Source organism: Bombina bombina, chromosome 4 (assembly GCF_027579735.1).
Source record: "Bombina bombina isolate aBomBom1 chromosome 4, aBomBom1.pri, whole genome shotgun sequence".
NCBI classification, from domain to species: Eukaryota; Metazoa; Chordata; class Amphibia; order Anura; family Bombinatoridae; genus Bombina; species Bombina bombina.
The window spans coordinates 546,662,967-546,685,556 of record NC_069502.1 but is presented as its reverse complement, the minus strand read 5'-3'; the positions used below and the strand labels follow the sequence as shown (position 1 = coordinate 546,685,556).

The window sequence follows — 22,590 nt, the reverse complement described above, 5'->3', positions numbered from 1 at the left end:
TTAGTTCAGGCAATTTATTCCAAGAGATGGTCATCTATATGGCTGTGTATTACAAATCTTAGATCAGACACAAGATACCTTCCTCCTGATTAATATGCCATTTCTTTTGAAGCTTAAACAGATTCAGAAAAAACAGTTTTAGCTGAAGAAATGACTAAATATCACCTAGGTGTTAAATTGTCCCTGTTGTGTTGAATCCACGAATTCTAGACGTTATGTCTAGATAAAAATTTAGCTAAGCAGAAACATATATTGCATTGTAGCTGTTAAATTCATTTTAAAATACAACTGTGATAATTTTCAATACTGTATAAAAATGTACAACTCCATGGATCTGAGAAATGCATTTCAGTTTTGTAATAAATTTAATGGATAATATATTCTTATATTTTTCAGGCATCTAAAAAGTACATATGTGGTTTGTGTTTTAAATAGTGTCATGTGTTTTACACTCTCAGCAAGAAATATTCAGATATGAAATATTTATATGGAATAGTAATAAATATGAAACCATATATGTTTGCTGATCTCAAGGTATGTATGTGATGTTAAGATGATGGCTGAGATATTAATTGGATCCATGCTAATAAGTATTAAAATCATTTTAAATATATAAGAATTACTTTGTATTATATATTATATCTGGTCTTAAAATGCTCAGGATGAGTGGTGTGACGTGGTCCACTACACATGGAACAATAATAATATCTAATACTAGATATATGAATCCATATTAAACTATAGCAGCATTGATGATATAACTGCATTTCTGTGTATATGCTGCCACCTATGGTTCAAAAATGGTATTGCAGTCAAGAGGCATTTGGCTGCTCAGGGAGGCGTTTTCCAAAATAACCTATGAGATGTTCAGATCCAAGGGTGAATCAAAGACAAGCTCCGAGGGCCTATCATATCGTTTCACCGATGATTAGTATAATAAAGGGAGGGTATTATCACGTGATATAACCTCACGCAAGAGGATAGAAGAAGGCTGGTTGGCTGAATGTTTGCTGATTTTGTGACTGATAACTTGCTACGTTGGAACACAGTCACTATAAGCAAAATTGGGCTACCTTTTTATTATCCATATTGCAATACCCTTATTCATATGAGGTGAAACAAGAAGTTCTGGAAGCTGAAATATCGATTTGGTTATGTTTGGTAAAGTATACGCGATTGATAAATATATATATAATATTTAAATCAAAGGTATTTGGTAACTATAACTAGATTGCAGTTAGTAATTTGAAAAGGGCACAATTTGTATTTTAAGTTATATCCATAGTCCTGTGTAGTCTTAACTAGTCAATATTGCTATATAATTTATTTTCTAGACAGGGTTTTATACTCCAGATTTATAAGTCAGTTATTATAGTAAACTCTTTTAGAACTGTACATAAACTAGTTATTGTGATAATATCCCTGGTAGTTATTAATTAAGCATAGTAAGATGGTAATCCATATTGAGTATTGAACTATTATGTTATTGGTTAATAACAGAAGATACTTTGGTATTTCATTGTGGTGATGTAATGCAATTCAATTGTGAATAAGGTTAATTCTAAAGGTATATTTTTATAATCTTTGTACAGAATATTGTAACAGTTTAAGCTTGTATAGTTTGATTCATAATCTGGTTTTCTATAAATATAATTCAATGTGTTTATAACTTTAACTAATATAAAGAATTTAGGAATAAAATATTGATTTTAATTGTTTTGTATATGCATTTTATTGGGGGTTTGTTTTAAAGAATAATGATTAAATAAATTGTATTATAACCCGGCCATATACTGACAGGTTTATTTAAAGCTGTGTTCCATTTTAAAGGGACATGAACCCCAATATTTTTCTTTCATTATTCAGATAGAATGTATCATTTTAAAGCAACCTTCCAATTTACTTTTGTTATTAATTTTTCTTAATTCTCTTTGGTATCCTTTGTTGAAGGCAGTAATGCACTACTGGTAGCTAGCTGAACATACTGGGTGAGCCATTGACAAAAGGCATGCATGTGCAGCTACCAGTCAGCAGCTAACTCCCAGTAGTGCATTGCTGCTCCTGCTCTTGATATATGGACAGGAAGTGGAAGCTTAAAAATGCTTGACGATGAAATGTGAGTGTCTTTATCTAATATTCCACCAAATATTCGGAAACTGTGTTCATCCCATCAACCTCATACATCCCATTAAAATGGTACGTAGTAATTGGTGTTATTAAAACTTTTTTTTAATTCTTGCACATACATATACTGTCACTTGTAAATACATTTCGTTATTATATAATCTATGTATGTGTCCGTATCACTTAAAACAAGTTAGTTTAACCTCCTGTTTGTTAGTACAACTGAATTACTGTGTTGTGAAATGATGTAGGTCTAAAAAGTGTGTCACCAACATGAAAAGTTTGGAAAGATCTGATTTATTGTGTTACCTAATGAGAACTATACAGTTGTGTTTCTGATGTCTGTTTCCTGCTCATTGGTGCTGAGCATCACATACAAACACAAAGAAAAAACTTGACTGTAGATTTCTCGACATGAACATCCTTGGAAGAGAATAATTCAAACCAAAATAGCAAATATGCATCGCCCAAAAAGAGATGACTTTAACCATTTATTCCAAAAAGGACAGTTACTTATCTAGTTATAGAAACATAACAAAACATTTTTTTCTAGTGGTTAATCAAGATTTCCCTTCAATCCCAAACAGTATTTGAAAGATATGTTCGCTGTTATGTTCCCTGAGATATTCAAAGAACTGTCCTAGATCCATGTGGTAGTCATTCCTGAGTCCATAATCCCCATGGGCCTCGAACTTTAACTCTTCAAATGACTGAAATAAACATAGATCATCTATTTTGCCAGTCACTTCTTTGCTGTCAGTGTGTTTGCAAGATATGTGTTTCCAGTTTGGATAGCGAATATCCCTCCAGAACTCTTCACAATGTTCTTTTAATCCTTCTACACATATAACTCCAGGTTTTCCTGTCAAGCAGAACCCAGTTAGGTTTAGTCGCTTGGCACACTCCAAAATCTTCTTTCTCAGTTCCTGGCGGTAAATGTGATGGCTGTAGATCCACATACGATAAAATGTTGCTGTAGATTCCTTCCGATCATTTTCTGGCTCTGTTTGTTGTTTAGAGCACTGTATGTAAGTAGATATATTGTCCTGTAGCCACTGTACAGCACTAGTGATACACAGCTCGCCACGATCCAAGGAACGAATATGAGCTGCCAGAGATTTATTAACAAGGTTTTGTTGCTGTCTGTCTAGTACAGATGACCTCACAAATAGCTGCGGCTCTTTTTGAGGATAATTCTGAGGTAATGACACATGCATCTCAGCCTTTATCTGAAAAAGATATCAAGAGTTCATTACAACATAGCACTACATGACAAGAATATCCTCTATCTGGACTATGCTCCAGGCCAGGACCATGCTGTTAAATATAATATAACAAATTTGAATTTCTAAACAACTTTTTTGATTGTGGAAAGACAGTGCTTTATTATTAAGTTTCTATAATAAAAACCTAATTTCATTTCTGTCTTGTTGACATTTTACATTTTCTGTGAGTTTGTGTACCATTCTTTTCATAGAAATGTGCATAGCCAGTAAAATTCTAACATATTGTTGCTTAATTGTATAAGCATGACCAAGGCAGATGATAAAAATGCAACTGTAATATATTTAATTCACATTTATAAAGAGTGTTCAAAATGCTCACACATCAATTAGTATCTGTTAAAGTACCTGTTAAAGTGAAAAACCCACAGTTTTCAGAATTTTAAAAAAATTGCAATAAAAAGTTATAAGGGCTCAAATATATGAGATATCAGTTGTTAGTAAAAAAAAAAAAAAACAGGCCAAAAGTGCTTTTACATAGGGATCCATAGGAACACGTATATATATATATATATATATATATATATATATATATATACACATACACAGTATATAGGTATATATATGCATGTATTTCTATACATATGTGTATCAGTATTTACAGACATATACTCATATAAATATAGATATATGTATGTATAGAAATACATATATATATCTCATTGCAATCCTGCACTTGTGTTTGCTCAGGCTGGTGCCTGTTATTGTTCGTTCAAAACAAGGCTCCATTAACATCTATGGAGGAATAAGATCCTGCGTTGGCAACTTTGTAAAGTCCTTTTTTCTGTGCAAGGATGCAACCTGTGATACGTGCGCAACTGGGCGCGCAATGGTAAAACAACATTGAGCACAGATAAAGCACTCACAGGAGATGTGCGATTCACTGGTAATGTAGCCCTATATATGCAGACTTCTGCAGCTTCTATTAAGTGATTGAGAAAGGGAAATGTTGTAACCTATTTTAATATGCTGTTTTGTATTTAAATAGCTGCATGCTTTCTTATTGGCTTTGTGCTTCAAACAGTGGGGTAATGCAAGGAAAACACTACTGGGGACAGCCACACAGACAAAATGGCAGGAGAGTGACAAAAGTTGCATGTAGCAAATTATAGAAAGAGAGAAAATGAGAGAGAGGTAGAAAAAGAGGCAGACAATACAGAAAGAGAGGGGAGGGATGAGAGAAGAGATAGAAAAGATATTAATCATGTAAGGAAAGTAACTATGAGAGAGTAATGCAAGTGACAGGGAAGTACTGATAGCAGAGTAAGTGAAAGGGCAAAGAGCAGAGCGGCATTAGGCTGAAATGAGGGCAAATCACAGAAAGAGGAGGGAGGTAAAGAAATACAACAGGGTGATAAGAGGGGAACATCAAGTGGTAAGAAAAGCTAGAAAATGTGAAAGCTCAGGGGGGACATTGAGAGAGAAATGAGGGGGCAGAAGTAGTGCGGTGACACTCATAATAGTTTAATTACTGTTGCAAATCACTAGCATTTATTACAAAGGTGTATCAGCACTTACAGGCCTAGTACTATTGTATGATCATGTCATGCTATTGGCACTGACCACGTTATTTACCATTTGCTTTAGCTGATATTTCAGATTTACTATGAACCAAAAATATTGTTTAAAAAAATGTCCATTGACTTAGGGTTAGGCAACTAAGACCTTGTCTGACGAAAAGGGCTATAACACAATGCATAGAACACAATGCATATAAATGTGTTGCAGCTCTCAGTGGTAGTCAAGAGATTTAACTTTAAAATTCTCCAACAAAACTTACCAAAATAATGTATTAACTCTGTTTACCTTCTAGCTAACTTAGTTATATTTGCTATCTCTGTGATGGTCATTAATGGTATCTCATGAAAAAAGGCTCTGTATATTTACACAATAATTACAGATCTTTATTTTCTTCCTGGGGAGTTAACATAGCTGAGACTTGCCTTAACACTTAAATATTTGAGCAGCATTACAGATTTAGGGCTATAGATTACAAGTGGAGCGCTAATGTATCACACGCCCGTTTGTGGGGGCGTGCGATAAATAACCAGCCATTAAAATGTATTGCTACTGCAAGCTCGTGGTAGCAATTAGCACTAAGAAAATTAACCAGAGATCAGATCTGTGGTTAATTTTAAAAATATCCCCCAATTGCCCCCAAAATAAAGTATATTGTAGTTTTTTATATATATATATATATATATATATATATATATATATATATATATATATATATATATATATATATATATATAAATAAAAAAGCTATTTTATTTTTAATAAAAAGAAACTGCACAAAGCAATTTTTAGGGGTTAAAGTTAGCGAGTGTGGGGTGTTAGAAATAAAAAAAACCTGAAAAAGTACCTTTACATTGTGGTCATGAGAATGAGCCTCCCTTTGGAGCCTAGGGAAGCGCGTGAGCGCAATGCTTCAGTGCAATGCGAATGTGAGGTTGCGTTAACATTCCCCCTAATCTGTAATACCAGCACACATTTGCGTGCACTGGTATTACAAAGTGGAGTGCAAATATTGTTTTAGCGAAAGCAATATTTTACGCTCCACTCCAATCTGGCCCTTAGTTGGCTTTTAAAAAACAAAATACCTAAAAGGATTTAGGCTATGAGTAAACAATAATAAAATAACTAAAGAAATGATTACCAAAGAATCCTCAGCTTTAACAAAGATGGAAAACGCAATAGATGGTGGAAGCGACTCAAGAATTCCCTCCAAATAACGCTGAACATACAACACTGAATTCTTATCTTGGAGAACAATTTCCTCTTTACTTGGAAACATAGAAAAAAGCATTTCCATTTCTAAAAGCTGAAGTTCTAAGCATTCCCGTAGCTCTGTAGTCATTGTATTGAAGGCTGATAAGTGGAATCTAAGATCTCTGTATACACTGTAAGTCAGTCAGTGTAGAGCTGATTCAAGCATTCCTGTAAACAAAAACAGAAAACATACTTTTTAAATTATTTGCATGATGAATATGAAAGATATAGAAAACCTATATATGTTACAACTGTATTTTCAAAATGCTTTTAAAATGACAGGTGATTTTGTCTGAGATGCACTAAGATAAACAGGAGATACTATACATTGTGCACAGTGGGAGTCTACACAAGCAGCAAATCTTACAGTAAAAAATATTTTCTTGGTTTACAGTCAATAGTTCACTAAACCTACCTGATAGCACTGATAATGCAGAAACACCAAAAAACAATCAGTTGCAGTAACCTAATCTAATAAAAGTAAATGGATTATAACTCAAAAATGAAATGAAATCCAGATCTAAGCAAAAACATGTTATGAGACTCCTTGAAAAAGCTGCACTACAAGAAGATAAATGTGCGTTGGAGAATTTGGAGGTTATGATACAAAGAGGGGAGAGGATTTGACTTGGGCACAATAAGAGGATTTCTGTAAAAGTGAGTTCAATCGGACCTGCCTAGTAATCTAAAAACCACTGTTGCTCTGTATGTGTTGCGATTTACCCTGAGTGTTCCTATAACCTTTTTACTATTTTATGATGGATTTTATTGCATGTAAAAAAAATATTGTTTAATCAGTTCCTGTACGGTGCCAGAGGATTGATTTTCATGCTTGATTTTCTCAGAGATGGAATATAGCTCTGAAGAATGCGAGTATTCCTGCAACCAAGTCCTTAGAGCTATTACTTACTGCCCTATGAGTCTTGCTCTCTTTTTCTTTGAGGAAATCCTGGAACAAAGAATATAGCATATTGAAGATTTTACCATATGGACCTGTGTCTTCACTTTAGTTTAGTTTTAGTTGTGCTTTGTTTGAACACTATATTGTCCTATTGTATTTTATGGCATCACTACCTTGTATCTATATTTCTTTAATTTAATTGGCAAGAGTCCATGAGCTAGTGACATATGGGATATACAATCCTACCAGGAGGGGCAAAGTTTCCCAAACCTCAAAATGCCTATAAATACACCCCTCACCACACCCACAATTCAGTTTTTACAAACGTTGCCTCCTATGGAGGTGATGAAGTAAGTTTGTGCTAAGATTTCTACATTGATATGCGCTTCTCAGCATTGTTGAAGCCCGATTCCTCTCAGAGTACAGCGAATTTCAGAGGGACGTGAAGGGAGTATCACTTATTGAATACGATGATTTCCCTAACGGGGGTCTATTTCATGGGTTCTCTGTTATCGGTCGTAGAGATTCATCTCCTACCTCCCTTTTCAGATCGACGATATACTCTCAAATTACCATTACCTCTACTGATAACTGTTTCTGTACTGGTTTGGCTATCTGCTATGTGTGGATGGGTGTCTTTTGGTAAGTATGTTTTTTATTACTTAAGACACCTCAGCTATGGTTTGGCACTTTATGCATTTATATAAAGTTCTAAATATATGTATTGTACTTATATTTGCCATGAGTCAGGTTCATGTATTTCCTTCTGCAGACTGTCAGTTTCATATTTGGGTAATATAAACATCTTTTATAGAAAAAAATTTCTTACCTGGGGTTTAGTCTTTTTTTTTTTCCAATTGACTACTTCTTGCAAATTGCGGGTGGCATTAGGCCCGCGGGTGCGTCAAATGCTAAACTTTATTGCGTCATTCTTGGCGCGAAAATATTTATGGCGCGAAAAAATACGTCTATGACGCAACTTCGTCATTTCCGGCGTCATACTTGACGCCGAGACCTTTCACACGGTTGCGTCATTAGTGATGCAAGTGTGTCATTTCCGGTTATTTTTGGCACCAAAAAATTTACGTTACGTTGTGCGTCATACTTGGTGCCAAACTTTTTCATTATTTCAATACCCCATTGATGTTTGCCTCTTGATTTTTTCTCTATCAGAGGCCTATGCTATTTGCTTTTTTTCCCATTCTTGAAACTGTCATACAAGGAAATAGATAATTTTGCTTTTTATGTTGTTTTTTCTCTTACATTTTACAAGATGTCTTTATCTGATCCTGCCTCAGAAGTTTCTGCTGGAACATTGCTGCCTGACATCGGTCCTACCAAAGCTAAGTGCATTTGTTGTAAAATTGTTGAAATTATTCGCCGAATGTTATTTGTAATAGTTGTCATGATAAACTTTTACATGCAGTTAGTGTATCCATCAGTAATAGCACATTGCCAGTTGTAGTTCCTTCAACTTCTAATGTGCATGATATACCTGTAATTTTTAAAGAATTTGTTTCTGATTCTATTTTGAAGGCTTTGTCTGCATCTCCACCTTCTAATAAATGTAAGGTCTTTTAAAACTTCTCATTTAATTGATGAAATTTCAAATGACCAACAACATAATTTATCCTCTTCTGATGAGGATCTATCTGATGCAGAAGATCCTTCCTCAGACATTGACACTGACAAATCTACTTATTTATTTAAAATAGAGTATATGCGGTCTTTATTTAAAGAAGTGTTAATTATTTCGGATATTGAGGTAACCAGTCCTATTGACGTTCAGTCTAATAAACGTTTAAATGCTGTTTTTAAACCTCCTGTGGTTTCTCCAGGGGTTTTTCCCATTTCTGATATGATTTCTAGGGAATGGAATAAGCCAGGTACTTCTTTTATTCCTTCTTCAAGGTCTAAAATTGTATCCTTTACCAGCAAAATCTATAAAGTTTTGGGAAAAAATCCCCAAAGTTGATGGGGCTATTTCTACTCTTGCTAAACGTACCACTATTCCTATGGAAGATAGTACTTCCTTTTAAGGATCCTTTAGATAGGAAGCTTGAATCTTATCTAAGGAATGCCTATTTATTTTCAGGTCATCTTCTCAGATCTGCAATTTCTTTGGCTGATGTTGCGGCTGCATCAACCTTCTGGTTGGAGAATTTAGCGCAACAGGAAATGGATTCTGACTTATCTAGCATTATTCGCCTATTGCAATATGCTAATCATTTTATTGTGATGCAATTTTTGATATTATCAAAATTTATGTTAGGTCCATGTCTTTAGCTATTTTAGCTAGAAGAGCTTTTTTAGCTTAAATCTTGGATTGCTGATATGACATATAATCTAGATTACTATCTCTTTCCTTTCCAAGGTAATAATTAATTTGGTTCTCAGTTGGATTCTATTATTTCAACTGTCACTGGGGGAAGGGAGTTTTACTGCCTCAGGATTAAAGACCTAAGGGTAAATCTAAGACTTCTAACCTTTTTCGTTCCTTTCATCAGAATAAGGAACAAAAACTAAGATCTGTCCAAAATCAATGGATTCAGAGCATTGTCTCAAGGGTATCGAATAGGATTCAGAGTAAGACCTCCTGTGAGAAGATTTTTTTCTCTCACGTATCCCAGGAAATCCAGTAAAAGCTCAGGCTTTCCTGAAGTGTGTTTCAGACCTGGAGTCTTCAGGGGTAATCATGCCAGTTCCTCCTCAGGAACAAGGTTTGGGGTTTTATTCAAATCTATTCATTGTGCCAAAGAAGGAAGATTTATTCAGACCAGTTCTGGATCTGAAAAATTTTGAATCGTTATGTAAGAGTACCAACTTTCAAGATGGTGACTATAAGGTCTATTCTGCTTTTTGTTCAGCAAGGACATTATATGTGCACAATAGACTTGCAGGATGCATACCTTCATATTCCGATTCATTATCAGTTCATTATCAGTTTCTGAGATTCTCTTTTCTAAACAAGCATTACCAATTTGTTGCTCTTCCATTTGGCCTAGCAACAGCTCCAAGAATCTTTTCAAAGGTTCTGGGTGCCCTACTCTCTGTAATCAGAGAACAGGGTATTGCAGTGTTTCCTTATTTGGATGATATCTTGGTACTAGCTCAGACTTTGCATACTGCAGAATCTCACACAAATCAACTAGTGTTGTTTCTTTGGAAACATGGTTGGAGGATCAATTTACCATAAGTTTTTTGATTCCTCAGACAAGGGTCACCTTTTTAGGTTTCCAGATAGAGACAGAGTCATGGACACTGAATCTAACAGACAAGAGATGTTTTAAATTGGTTGCAGCATGCCGGCACCTTCAGTCTAAGTCTTTCCCTTCAGTGGCTATGTGCATGGAAGTTTTAGGTCTCATGACTGCAGCATCGGACGCAATCCCCTTTGCTCGTTTTCACATGAGACTTCTACAGCTTTGTATGCTGAATCAATATACGACACTCTCTGACATGGTGGATAGATCACCATTGTTTAGTTCAATGGGCTTCTTTTTTTTGACCAACCTGGACTGTGATCACAACAGATGCAAGTCTTTCAGGTTGGGGAGCTGTTTGGGGATCTCTGACAGCACAAGGGGTTTGGAAATCTCAAGAGGCGAGATTACCAATAAATATTTTAGAACTCCTTGCAATTCTCAGAGTTCTTCAGTTTTGGCCTCTACTAGAGAACCGTTCATTTGTTTTCAGACAGACAATATCACAACAGTGGCATATGTCATCAGGGTGGGACTCACAGTCCCCAAGCTATGAAAAAAAGTATCTCTGATACTTGTTTGGGCGGAATCCAGCTCTTGTCTAATCTCTGCGGTGCTTATCCCAGGAGTAGACAATTGGGAGGCGGATTATCTCAGCCGCCAGACTTTACATCCAGAGGAGTAGTCTCTCCATCCAGATGTGTTTTCTTAGATTGTTCAGTTGTGGGGTCTTTCAGAGATAGATCTCATGGCCTCTCATCTAAACAAGAAACTTCACAGATACCTGTCCAGGTCCAGGGATGTTCAGGCGGAAGCAGGGCATGCGCTGACACTTCCTTGGTGTTTTCATCCTGCTTACATTTTCCCGCCTCTAGTTCTTCCAAGAGTGATCTCCAAAATCATCATGGAACAATCATTTGTGTTGCTTGTGACTCCAGCATGGCCACACAGGTTTTGGTATTCGGATCTGGTTTGGATGTCCAGTTGCTCGCTTTGGCCACTTCCGTTCAGCCAGACCTACTATCTCAAGGTCCGTTTTTCCATTAGGATCTCAAATCATTAAATTTGAAGGTATGGAAATTGAACGCTTAGTACAAAGTCATAGAGGTTTTCTCTGACTCAGTGATTAATACTATGTTACAAGCTTGTAAATCTGTTTCTTGAAAGATTTATTATAGAGTTTGGAAGACTTACATTTCATGGTGTTCTTCTCATAAATTCTCCTGGCATTCTTTTAGAATTCCTAGAATTTTACAGTTTATTCAGGACGGTTTGGATAAGGGTTTGTCTGCGAGTTCCTTGAAAGGACAAATCTACGCTCTTTCTGTTTTATTTCACAGAAAGATTGCTATACTTCCTGATATACACTGTTTTGTACAGGCTTTAGTTCTTATTAAGCCTGTTATTTAATCAATTTCTCCTCCTTGGAGTCTTAATTTGGTTCTGACGGCTTTACAGGTTTTTTCATTTGTGGTCTTATGTATAGTATCATCCCACTGGGCTATAGTAGGGGACTGATCTTGTTTCCACAATTGGGCAATTAATATTTTAGCACTATTACTCGCAATTTGGAGTAAGGTCAAATGTGTTGCAGGTAATTTTTTAGTAGGTTTATTTAAGAGCCATATTAGTGGGTCTAGAGGTATATTTAGTCCTAGTATTTTTTCTGTTTGGGTTATTACTTCCTTCAAGAAGGGGATAATGTGAGCGCAATTCCACCATATGTGACCCATGTTTCTAACATCTTGTTTACAATGCCAGCATAGGTCAGATCTCTGTGGGTATAAAGTTTTTAAGCGTGTGGGCATAAAATACAAGCGGTGTAAAATTTTAAAATTAAGTTCTAGTATTCGAGCTGAAGTAGAGGCTGTCATTGTTCTTTTATATATTTTATTCATGTCCCCTGGAGATATGTTAGTGTTCAACTCTTTTTCCCAACGTTTTATATATTGGTGTTCTGTGCCCAATGGGACCAGTTGTAACACATTTTATATAATAGATAAAGTATGCCTAATTGGCGATTTTGAGATGCATAATTTCTCAAAGTTTGTCGGAGAACGCAACAGGTTGTTTTTCCCTTTGTGTCGTTGTGGAAATGAGTGGACTTGTGAGTAAAAGAACCAATTATCAAAGATATTTAAGTTATTTTCTAGAAGTTTTGATCTAGGATGCATTTTCGGTCTTCTGATGAATGTTACATTGTCTATCAAGAGGGTTTAATTTAGTTATTTCCTGTCCTGGGGAAAACTCTGGGTTATCTAGGAGTGGTGTTAATGGTGAAGGTTTAGAAGTAAGTAATAGGTATGTGACTGTCAATCTATCCCACATTTTATATGTTTCTTTAATTATATAGTTCGAGGAATCTAGAAATCTCTCTGCAGCAAAGAGATATTAATGCTTTGTTTTATATTAAACTTGGGAAGTTGGCTCTATATGCTGACTTGATTTCAGCTTATTTTATCTCCAATTGGGGTAACAAATCGTAGTCCTGACTGGCGAAAAACTCTTGGGAGTTCCGACATCTCTATCAGCCCTCAACTAAGAAACAGCTGACAGTGTACTAGCCGCTGTATAAGGTGCTAGCCTGCAGTAAAGCACTGGTCATAGTACGGTGCATCGGCATCTGGTGAGCATATTTCTACCTGTTTGTCGAAAAATTCAGCAATCTGTAATACACTATGAGGAGTCCTCAGAATGTCAGGCTGCTGCAGCTGAATGCCAGGCTGAGAGGGAGGCACTGGCAGTAGAGAAACAAGCTGCTGATTGTCAAGCCAAGAGAGAAGCAACAGAGAGACAAGCTGAGAGAGAGTATCAACTAGAGCTGGCATGACTGTTGAGAACAACTGCCTCACCTGTTGTTAGTGAATATAGAGAATCCTCTGTACTCAGACTACAACTAGAGAATTGTCCTTCTCTAGATAAAGATGGTAATCTAGATGTATTCCTGTGCAGCTTTGAAAAGAATTGCAGATGGTACCAGCTACCAAGGGACCAGTGGGCAAAGTATCTCACCCCTGATCTGAAAGGCCCTGCACTGGATGCTTATGCAGGACTGCCTCCAGAGTTTGATTAGGACTATGATGCATTGCAGAGGTGATATAATATGGCTCCTGAGATTTATAAAAGAAATTCCAGACTCTGCATAGGGGTACCTCTTAAAGCTACACTGCAGCTGTGGTAAACCTGAAAACAACATTTCAGCAGTGGATCAGAATGCTGGAGATTACCACCATGGAGGACCTGGAGGAAATGATGGTCAAGGAGGCCCGAAACAGCATTGGAAGCAGGTGAGCAGGCAGATTTCTATATGGCTAACAGATCACCAGTGAATTGGAGAAGAGCTTCTAACTTGAAGGCTGTTGCTTCACAACTTCCATCACCTGTGGTACCATGTTTTGCTTCAGCTTCCTCAGGGAGAGGGGGTGCTAGTAACACTTATAGGCTGGGAGATAACCACAGGTGTTTCACATGCAACAAGCTGGGGCATATCCACCCCACCTGCCCAGAGAAAAAGAAATTGTTACAATTAGTCATAATTCAGAAGTACTGGCTTTTGTGTTGCTGGTCAGCTGCAAACGTCAATGAAAATCTACAACCTGTCGCTGTGGGACAGAAGGTAAAACTAGGACTCAGGGACACTAGGGCAGATGTGACTCTTGGGTGTCCAGAGCTGCAAGGACATTAGTAGTTAAGGCATTTGGGGAATACAACTTTCAGTGCCTATGGCATGTAGATATCTTGATTGGGGAGCAGGGAAAGGTCTAAGGCCCATATTTATCAAACTCCGTACGGAGCTTGAAGGGCCGTGTTTCTGGCGAGTCTTCAGACTCGCCAGAAACACAAGTTATGAAGCAGCGGTCTAAAGACCGCTGCTCCATAACCCTGTCCCCCTGCTCTGAGCAGGCAGACAGGAATCGCTGGAAATCAACCCAATCGAATACGATCGGGTTGATTTACACCTCCCTGCTGGCGGCCGATTGGCTGCGAGTCAGCAGGGGGGGGCGTTTCACCAGCAGCTCTTGTGAGCTACTGGTACAATGTTAAATGCGGACAGCGTATTGCTCTCTGCATTTAGCGAGGTCTTGCGGACCTGATCCGCACTGTCGGATCAGGTCCGCATAGACCTATGATAAATAGGGGCCTAAGAAATGTGGTGGTAACTGACAATATTCCTACTGATGTATTACTAGGTACATGCTCACTGGGAGGGAAGACAGAGTGCATATTTGCAACAATCTGTGCCTGAACCAGGAGTGTTTGTGCTGAGATGTGAAAGAGTGAGAGTATGGTATGACTGGGAGAGCAAAATAACATGAACGAGATGGTGCAAGAACCAGTGGGGTCTGCAGTATCGAGTGAAAATCAAAAGGGAAATACTGACTGAGTGGGTGGATGGTGTATGTCTGCCTGTGCCTTAACCAGTGGGGAGTGCAGTAGTGAGTGTCAAATTAATCCTCATGATGTCACAATGGGATTGCTTATAAGGGTTTGTGTATTATATACACATAACTAAAATGATACATTATCCCATAATTTCAGCCAGGGCTTGCAAGTTTGATTTATGGCCTACCATAAAAATGGGTAGCTTATTTCCTTGCCCAAACTTGAAGGGGTCTGGTTAGAAACCTGACCTCAGGAAAAAAATTATTTAATTGTGATTTCAGCAAAATAACATGGTCATTATACAGTACATGGGAGGCTGCGTAAAACAGAGTAAGTGATCATCTTCCCTTGCCAAGATAACTTGGGACAGATAGTACAGTATTAGGCTCTGTTTTTACTTCTTTTTTATTTTAAAAACTGTTGCTTTGTGCAATTTTGTTTGTTACTCCTTTTCTTATAAATGCACTTTGGCTCTTTTGTGTTCCTTTATTACGTTTTTGCCTTTGTCTAATATTTGATTGTGTTTTTTCTATTGATTTTTTTTTTCAAAATTGTCTTTTAGTCTGGGTTTTTCCTTATGCTTTCCCATATAATAATGTTATTGTGGTAGAACAGAGATGGTTTAGGGTGGGTGGCATTAAAGGGGAGTTTGGGCATTTATCTGGCTCTAGTATAGACAAGAGAGAGTTTTCACCCTGCCTGCACCAACTGAACTAAGTCACATGTTTGCCTAGAGTGGCTAGATTTGGACAAACTAGTTAAGGTGGGAAGGGTTAGTTAAACCTTTTTTGTGACAAACTGGTGACTGTTGCAGGTTTGGTTAAACCATGTACACCTTAACCTGTATTAGCAAATATGTTCCACAGTAAAACTATCATCAAAATTGTTTATCAGTAACATATGTATTCCCAAAATGTTGTTAATCAAAACAGAAATATAATGATGTGCATAATAAGGTCCTTTAAAAATACCTCCATGTTATATTTTATCACAATACAGATAATATCTATTAGCTTACTATATATATATATATATATATATATATATATATATATATATACGTTGATTGGAGTAGCCGTGTTATTCCAGAGATTAAGATATTGCATTGAGCAATGATACTTTTTTTTATTGGACTAACTATACATTTATAAGTTGACAAGCTTTCGAAGAGTTCCTTCCTTTATCAAGTCTGGAGCAATACTATTATTATAGTATTGCTTCAGACTTGATAAAGGAAGGAACTCTTCCGAAAGCTTGTCAACTTATAAATGTATAGTTAGTCCAATAAAAAAAGTATAATTGCTCAATGCAATACTCTTGTTATTTTGAGATATATATATATATATATATATATATATGTATATACAGGGAGTGCAGAATTATTAGGCAAGTTGTATTTTTGAGGATTAATTTTATTATTGAACAACAACCATGTTCTCAATGAACCCAAAAAACTCATTAATATCAAAGCTGAATAGTTTTGGAAGTAGTTTTTAGTTTGTTTTTAGTTATAGCTATTTTAGGGGGATATCTGTGTGTGCAGGTGACTATTGCTGTGCATAATTATTAGGCAACTTAACAAAAAACAAATATATACCCATTTCAATTATTTATTTATTTATTTATTTTATTTATTAATTTTTATTATCATTATTTAGCAGCATGGTACAAAAGGATGTCATTGTTGATACAAAAGTTTAAACAGAAACAAAAGAGGGAGAAACCATCAGTCTCCAAAAGAAAGGAGAACAAACTCCCATATAGTAAAATGAAATAGTAGAGCTAGACTGTCCGTGATAAGTCCATTTGAAAACAGTAGCCCCACTCCATATAAATGCATGGTGATTGACAATGACACCAATGTACAAAACATAACTCAAACAACAACAAAACTATGCCGAAATTTCTTAATTTAAGATCACTTTGTATATATTCTACACATCTAGTGGTATCCCTCGACTTTGTATTTAACTATCAACCTTTGAGAGAAGTGCTAAGCTAAAGAGGTCATTATTAGAGTATCAGTCAGGGGTGGGACCACGTCAGCCATACCTCTCTAAGATAACACTAGGCCTGTCATTCCTCCTAGGTCACTCCTGTAACTTGTGTAAAGCTCCCCCCTTCTATCCTCAGATCATTTTGGATTTCATCCCAGATGAATTTTAAATCATGGAAGAATTCTAAACTATTCGATTTAAAGAAACCGTATTCTTCCATTCTCAAGGTATCTGTCATGTGAGAGTGCCAGTCCTTTAGGGTCAGGCAGATTTGAGATTTCCAGAGCCTAGCGACTAAGGACCTAGCAGAATTCAATGCCAACTGAATTAGTCGTGTTCTTAATTTACATTTACATTTAGGTAACAGATTCAGTAGGGCCGTTGTCGGGTCTAGCTGATAGGAATCCCCCGCCCCATTATGACTTGTAGGATATTCTGTATGCCCTGCCAAAAAGGTGACAATTTATGACATGCCCACCATATGTGTGTCATCGTCCCCCTTTCCCCACAACCCCTCCAACAAAGTTCCGACGAGGCAGGGAAAATGCATTTAAGTCTGGTAGGTGTTAAGTACCACCTAGTCAGGAGTTTGTAATTTGTCTCTAAAAATCTAGCTGAGGATGAAGATTTTCTTATATTATTAAAATTTTTAACCCACTCTGCTTCTGTGATAGTCTTATTCAATTCCCTATGCCAGCTTTCTATATAATCAGGAAGTTTCGAGCTCTGTGCATTAATTAGGAGTCTCTTAGCCCATGATAAGGTGTGATGTGCTGAACTTGTCATAGCGCATGTCTGTTCAAAGGGTGTGAGATTTCTTGTAAGTGACTGTTTGAGAGGGTGGGTATGGAGAAAATTGTGAACTTGGTTATATTTTAGCCACCTAACAAAAACTCCACCTAGGATGTCTGTAAGGTCTAACCTGTTTTTGAGTTTGCTCTCACTGAGTAAATTAAATAGGGGAACCGTGTAACCCATCTCCCAATTATTCAGGTTATTCCTGTCAAACATTACCCCCCTAATAGCTCAGCATTCGGGGAAATTGGGGACATGGGTGATCTGAGTGTTGATATTCCTGGGAATCTCTTTATCAAAGTGTCCCATAATTCGAACACATGGTGTAAAAGTGGGTATGCCTTCAACCATGGGGGTCGATTCTGCCCTGCTATCCAACATAAAGCTCCCGGAGAGGGGGAGTGAAGTATATGTGAATCTATTGGAATCCAAGCCTTAGAGTCCCTATTTCTGTGCCACTCTATGATTCTCTGTAAGCCCGTGGCATGATAATAGGTTTCTATCTTAGGCAGACCCAACCCTCCCTCTCTGGCTGACCTGTACATAGTTGCCTTCTTAACTCTGGGTTTTATGCTACCCCAAACGAAGGAATCTAAAACATGTTGTATCTGAGTAAGGAGGCCCTGTGGTAGGGTGATAGGGACAGCTTGAATCGCGTACAGCAATCTAGGGAGTACATTCATTTTCAAAATTTGGAGTCTACCCCACCATGAAAAGGGACGGTCCTTCCAAGTCTTTAAATCTGTCGATATAGTATTAAGTTCAATTATTTATTTTTACCAGTGAAACCAATATAACATCTCAACATTCACAAATATACATTTCTGACATTCAAAAACAAAACAAATCAGTGACCAATATAGCCACCTTTCTTTGCAAGGACACTCAAAAGCCTGCCATTCATGGATTCTGTCAGTGTTTTGATCTGTTCACCATCAACATTGCGTGCAGCAGCAACCACAGCCTCCCAGACACTGTTCAGAGAGGTGTACCGTTTTCCCTCCTTGTAAATCTCACATTTGATGATGGACCACAGGTTCTCAATGGGGTTCAGATCAGGTGAACAAGGAGGCCATGTCATTAGATGTTCTTCTTTTATACCCTTTCTTGCCAGCCACGCTGTGGAGTACTTGGACGCGTGTGATGGAGCATTGTCCTGCATGAAAATCATGTTTTTCTTGAAGGATGCAGACTTCTTCCTGTACCACTGCTTGAAGAAGGTGTCTTCCAGAAACTGGCAGTAGGACTGGGAGTTGAGCTTGACTCCATCCTCAACCCGAAAAGGCCCCACAAGCTCATCTTTGACGATACCAGCCCAAACCAGTACTCCACCTCCACCTTGCTGGCGTCTGAGTCGGACTGGAGCTCTCTGCCCTTTACCAATCCAGCCATCTGGCCCATCAAGACTCACTCTCATTTCATCAGTCCATAAAACCTTAGAAAAATCAGTCTTGAGATATTTCTTGTCTCAGTCTTGATGTTTCAGCTTGTGTGTCTTGTTCAGTGGTGGTCGTCTTTCAGCCTTTCTTACCTTGGCCATGTCTCTGAGTATTGCACACCTTGTGCTTTTGGGCACTCCAGTGATGTTGCAGCTCTGAAATATGGCCAAACTGGTGGCAAGTGGCATCTTGGCAGCTGCACGCTTGACTTTTCTCAGTTCATGGGCAGTTATTTTGCGCCTTGGTTTTTCCACACGCTTCTTGCGACCCTGTTGACTATTTTGAATGAAACGCTTGATTGTTCGATGATCACGCTTCAGAAGCTTTGCAATTTTAAGAATGCTGCATCCTTCTGCAAGATATCTCACTATTTTTGACTTTTCTGAGCCTGTCAAGTCCTTGTTTTGACCCATTTTGCCAAAGGAAAGGAAGTTACCTAATAATTATGCACACCTGATATAGGGTGTTGATGTCATTAGACCACACCCCTTCTCATTACAGAGATGCACATCACCTAATATGCTTAATTGGTAGTAGGCTTTCGAGCCTATACAGCTTGGAGTAAGACAACATGCATAAAGAGGATGATGTGGTCAAAATACTCATTTGCCTAATAATTCTGCACTCCCTGTATATATATAAAAAATTGTTTGCATGTCCCTTTAAATGTATAAACTGCTATGATGACTCAGAAGACATTTAAAAACATGATGGAACACTGTAATTATCAAGGATTCACAAAGGAAAACGGATTTCATGGTGATGTAGTTATGTCAGAAAATGGGCTTTAGAGAACAATAATTTTCAGCAATTTTTCCATCTAATGGTCACAGCTTTTCCCTCATTCCCATTGCAGTAAGGGGTATTCCAGACCACTCCTCTTAGAGCAGCCGCATGACATTACAAGCTGCTGTCACTGCTGAGGCAGATATTTTAATGATATCTAAGAAATCTGTTTAAATGGTGTGCAGTAACCAGCATAAAAATATTTAGTCCAAATTAAACAGTTTATCAGTTCCATGTTTCACCAAGGAGGAATAATGTTCCTGCTGTGTTTATAGATTCCTTAGTCATCTAATTAGTCCTCTGAAAGACATGGAAAAGAAATAATCAAATAAAGCCTTTCACATTACATTTTGTGCACAACTGTAGAACAACCACGTTTCTTTTCTAAGCAATAACATGATTAAGCAAAGCAGTCATTAATTACTATACTTCATCTCTGACCACCAACATATCTAAAGGACCAGTGCAAAGTAAAGAGTTTATTTGTATAATAAGCATAGTGAGATATTGCAGTTTGACATTATGTTTATTTTCAGTTCATTACTCCTGAATATCGCTTCTTGCCATTTGCTAACTTAGTCAATTGTAAGTTTGTTCTGTGAAAGCAAAACATTCATTAATAAAACAGAACACTCTCTAGAATTAAACTCTGCTGTTATCACAGGAATGGATCAAAGATGGTACGGAGAAAAGGCAGCAGGAAAAAAAGGTTTCTCTTTCTTTTCTTTTTGTGATGAAGGTAAAACCACTATGTAGATATGTATAAAGTATATTGCAATACAGAATACATGTGTTTCATGACCCTTTAAGCAACAGTTTTATTGTTTAAGTTACAGTTTATTTTTTTCTATGTTTTGCCTAATTAAAGGCATATTGTAAAACAGTTTATTCAATATATGTTTCTCTCCACCATAACTCAAATAAGTATTACACACCACACACATAAACACACACAAATTTGTCATAAAGATTCATTTCCCACACAGAATTTTCTCTTTTGCCTCTGCCCATTCAAAAATGTTTATTCACATTTAAAAATAACTCAAATATTCAACCAATTTACTTCATATCAATCGCATATTAACACATAGTAATGATCAATCCTTTCCTGACTCGACTTATTTGTACACATCAAAACAAAGTTCAGATGTAAACAAGTAAAAATTTAAACCATTTCATTTCAATTATAGGATCGGGTCAGAAGGGAGTGCATATGATGCTAGGCACCCCCTCCAGCCAGCAATCCCATTTAAAGGGACAGTTTACTCAAAAATTTTCTCCCCTTTAATTTGTTCCCAATGATCCACTTTACCTGCTGGAGTGTATTAAATTGTTTACAAGTAGCTCCTTTACCCTTATATTGGCATTTGAAATTGTTAATTTAGCATGTGGTATCCCCACCTATTCTGAAAGTTTGTGGCCGTGCGTACCAGCTATAGATAAGCTTTGTAAACACAGCCAGCAGAAGAAATTACACTCCCAGTGTGATAAAGCAGAGATAAGGTAATAAAATGTTGATTTTCCATTGTTCTCTCAAAGCATTGGTGATTGTTTTAAGGACAGATATAAGATAAAGAAGCAGGTATATGTGCACAATGTGATACAGTAATGAGATCTGATTATACCTACAAGCTCAACCTATTTTATTAGGTTGTGGCTTCAAAACACAAAATCAGAGCTTTAATATACACAAATAAACCTTAAAAAGCTAATTTTCATACATTTTTTACTCTGCATTTGGTAAAAAAAGCAATTGTAAACACATTAAGGGAAAAACTATTTTACAGTATACTGTCCCTTTAAGAAGCGCCTATGGCTTCAAGACAGCTAAACAGCTAGGACATTCCATGCCGTCCTAATGGCGCTAAAGCCCAGTGCAGTTAGGACGGCATGAAAAGTCCTAATGGTGGGAAGGGGTTAACCTAAGTAGGTCATTGTTTTGCAACATGGTATAATAATACACCTGAATAATTGTATAGGTCCATATAGGGTTGACAGTTGCCACCTTTATTTCAGGCTAAACCTGAACCCTCTTATGCTGTGCACACACTACGTATAATATCAAATAATACAAACTCGCACATAGATAAACATACTCTCACAACTCACATACTCTCTCACTCATGCTCACATATACTCTCTCTCACATAAAAACACACACACTCTCTGTCAAACCCTAACACACTCTCACACACACAAAGAAAAGTTTTTTTACACACAAAGGCATTGACAAACACAAAGACACAAAAAGACACTTACACACACAGAAACACACACACTCCTACAACACACTCCCACACAAAGACACACAGGCATAAGAGAGACATAACTGTAGGCATGTGCAGTATGTTGCAAATTAAACTTAAATGGACTGAATAGAGTATGACATTTTAAACAACGTTCCATTTTACTTCTATAATCAGTTTAGTTCTCTTGGTATCCTTTGTTAAAAAAGTAAATCCTAGGTGAATTTAGGAGTGTGCAGGTACCTTTAGCCATCTGGCAGCAGTGTTTGCAACAATGTTTATATATATATATATATATATATATATATATATATATATATATATCTACAGGGAGTGCAGAATTATTAGGCAAATGAGTATTTTGACCACATCATCCTCTTTATGCATGTTGTCTTACTCCAAGCTGTATAGGCTCGAAAGCCTACTACCAATTAAGCATATTAGGTGATTTGCATCTCTGTAATGAGAAGGGGTGTGGTCTAATGACATCAACACCCTATATCAGGTGTGCATAATTATTTGGCAACTTCCTTTCCTTTGGCAAAATGGGTCAAAAGAAGGACTTGACAGGCTCAGAAAAGTCAAAAATAGTGAGATATCTTGCAGAGGGATGCAGCACTCTTAAAATTGCAAAGCTTCTGAAGCGTGATCATCGAACAAT

At 37.1% G+C, this 22,590-nt stretch overlaps 1 protein-coding gene across 3 annotated transcripts in view; it reads right to left on the bottom strand.

The window, feature by feature from the left end:
- Positions 1 to 2,602: 2,602 nt before the first annotated feature.
- RWDD2A (RWD domain containing 2A) overlaps positions 2,603 to 22,590 on the bottom strand; it is a 41,459-nt gene continuing 21,471 nt past the window's right edge. The window contains exons 1-3 of one of the 3 annotated variants that reach the window (XM_053710483.1): positions 13,136 to 14,021; positions 6,067 to 6,347; positions 2,603 to 3,353 (exon numbers count right to left, since the gene is read on the bottom strand). In XM_053710483.1, the coding sequence (XP_053566458.1) occupies positions 2,685 to 3,353; positions 6,067 to 6,267 (870 nt within the window). In that variant the 5' untranslated portion in view covers positions 6,268 to 6,347; positions 13,136 to 14,021 and the 3' untranslated portion in view covers positions 2,603 to 2,684. Of the gene's footprint in view, positions 3,354 to 6,066; positions 10,703 to 13,135; positions 14,022 to 22,590 lie in introns of those variants that run through there. The other 2 variants (XM_053710485.1, XM_053710484.1) reach the window with 2 other exon arrangements.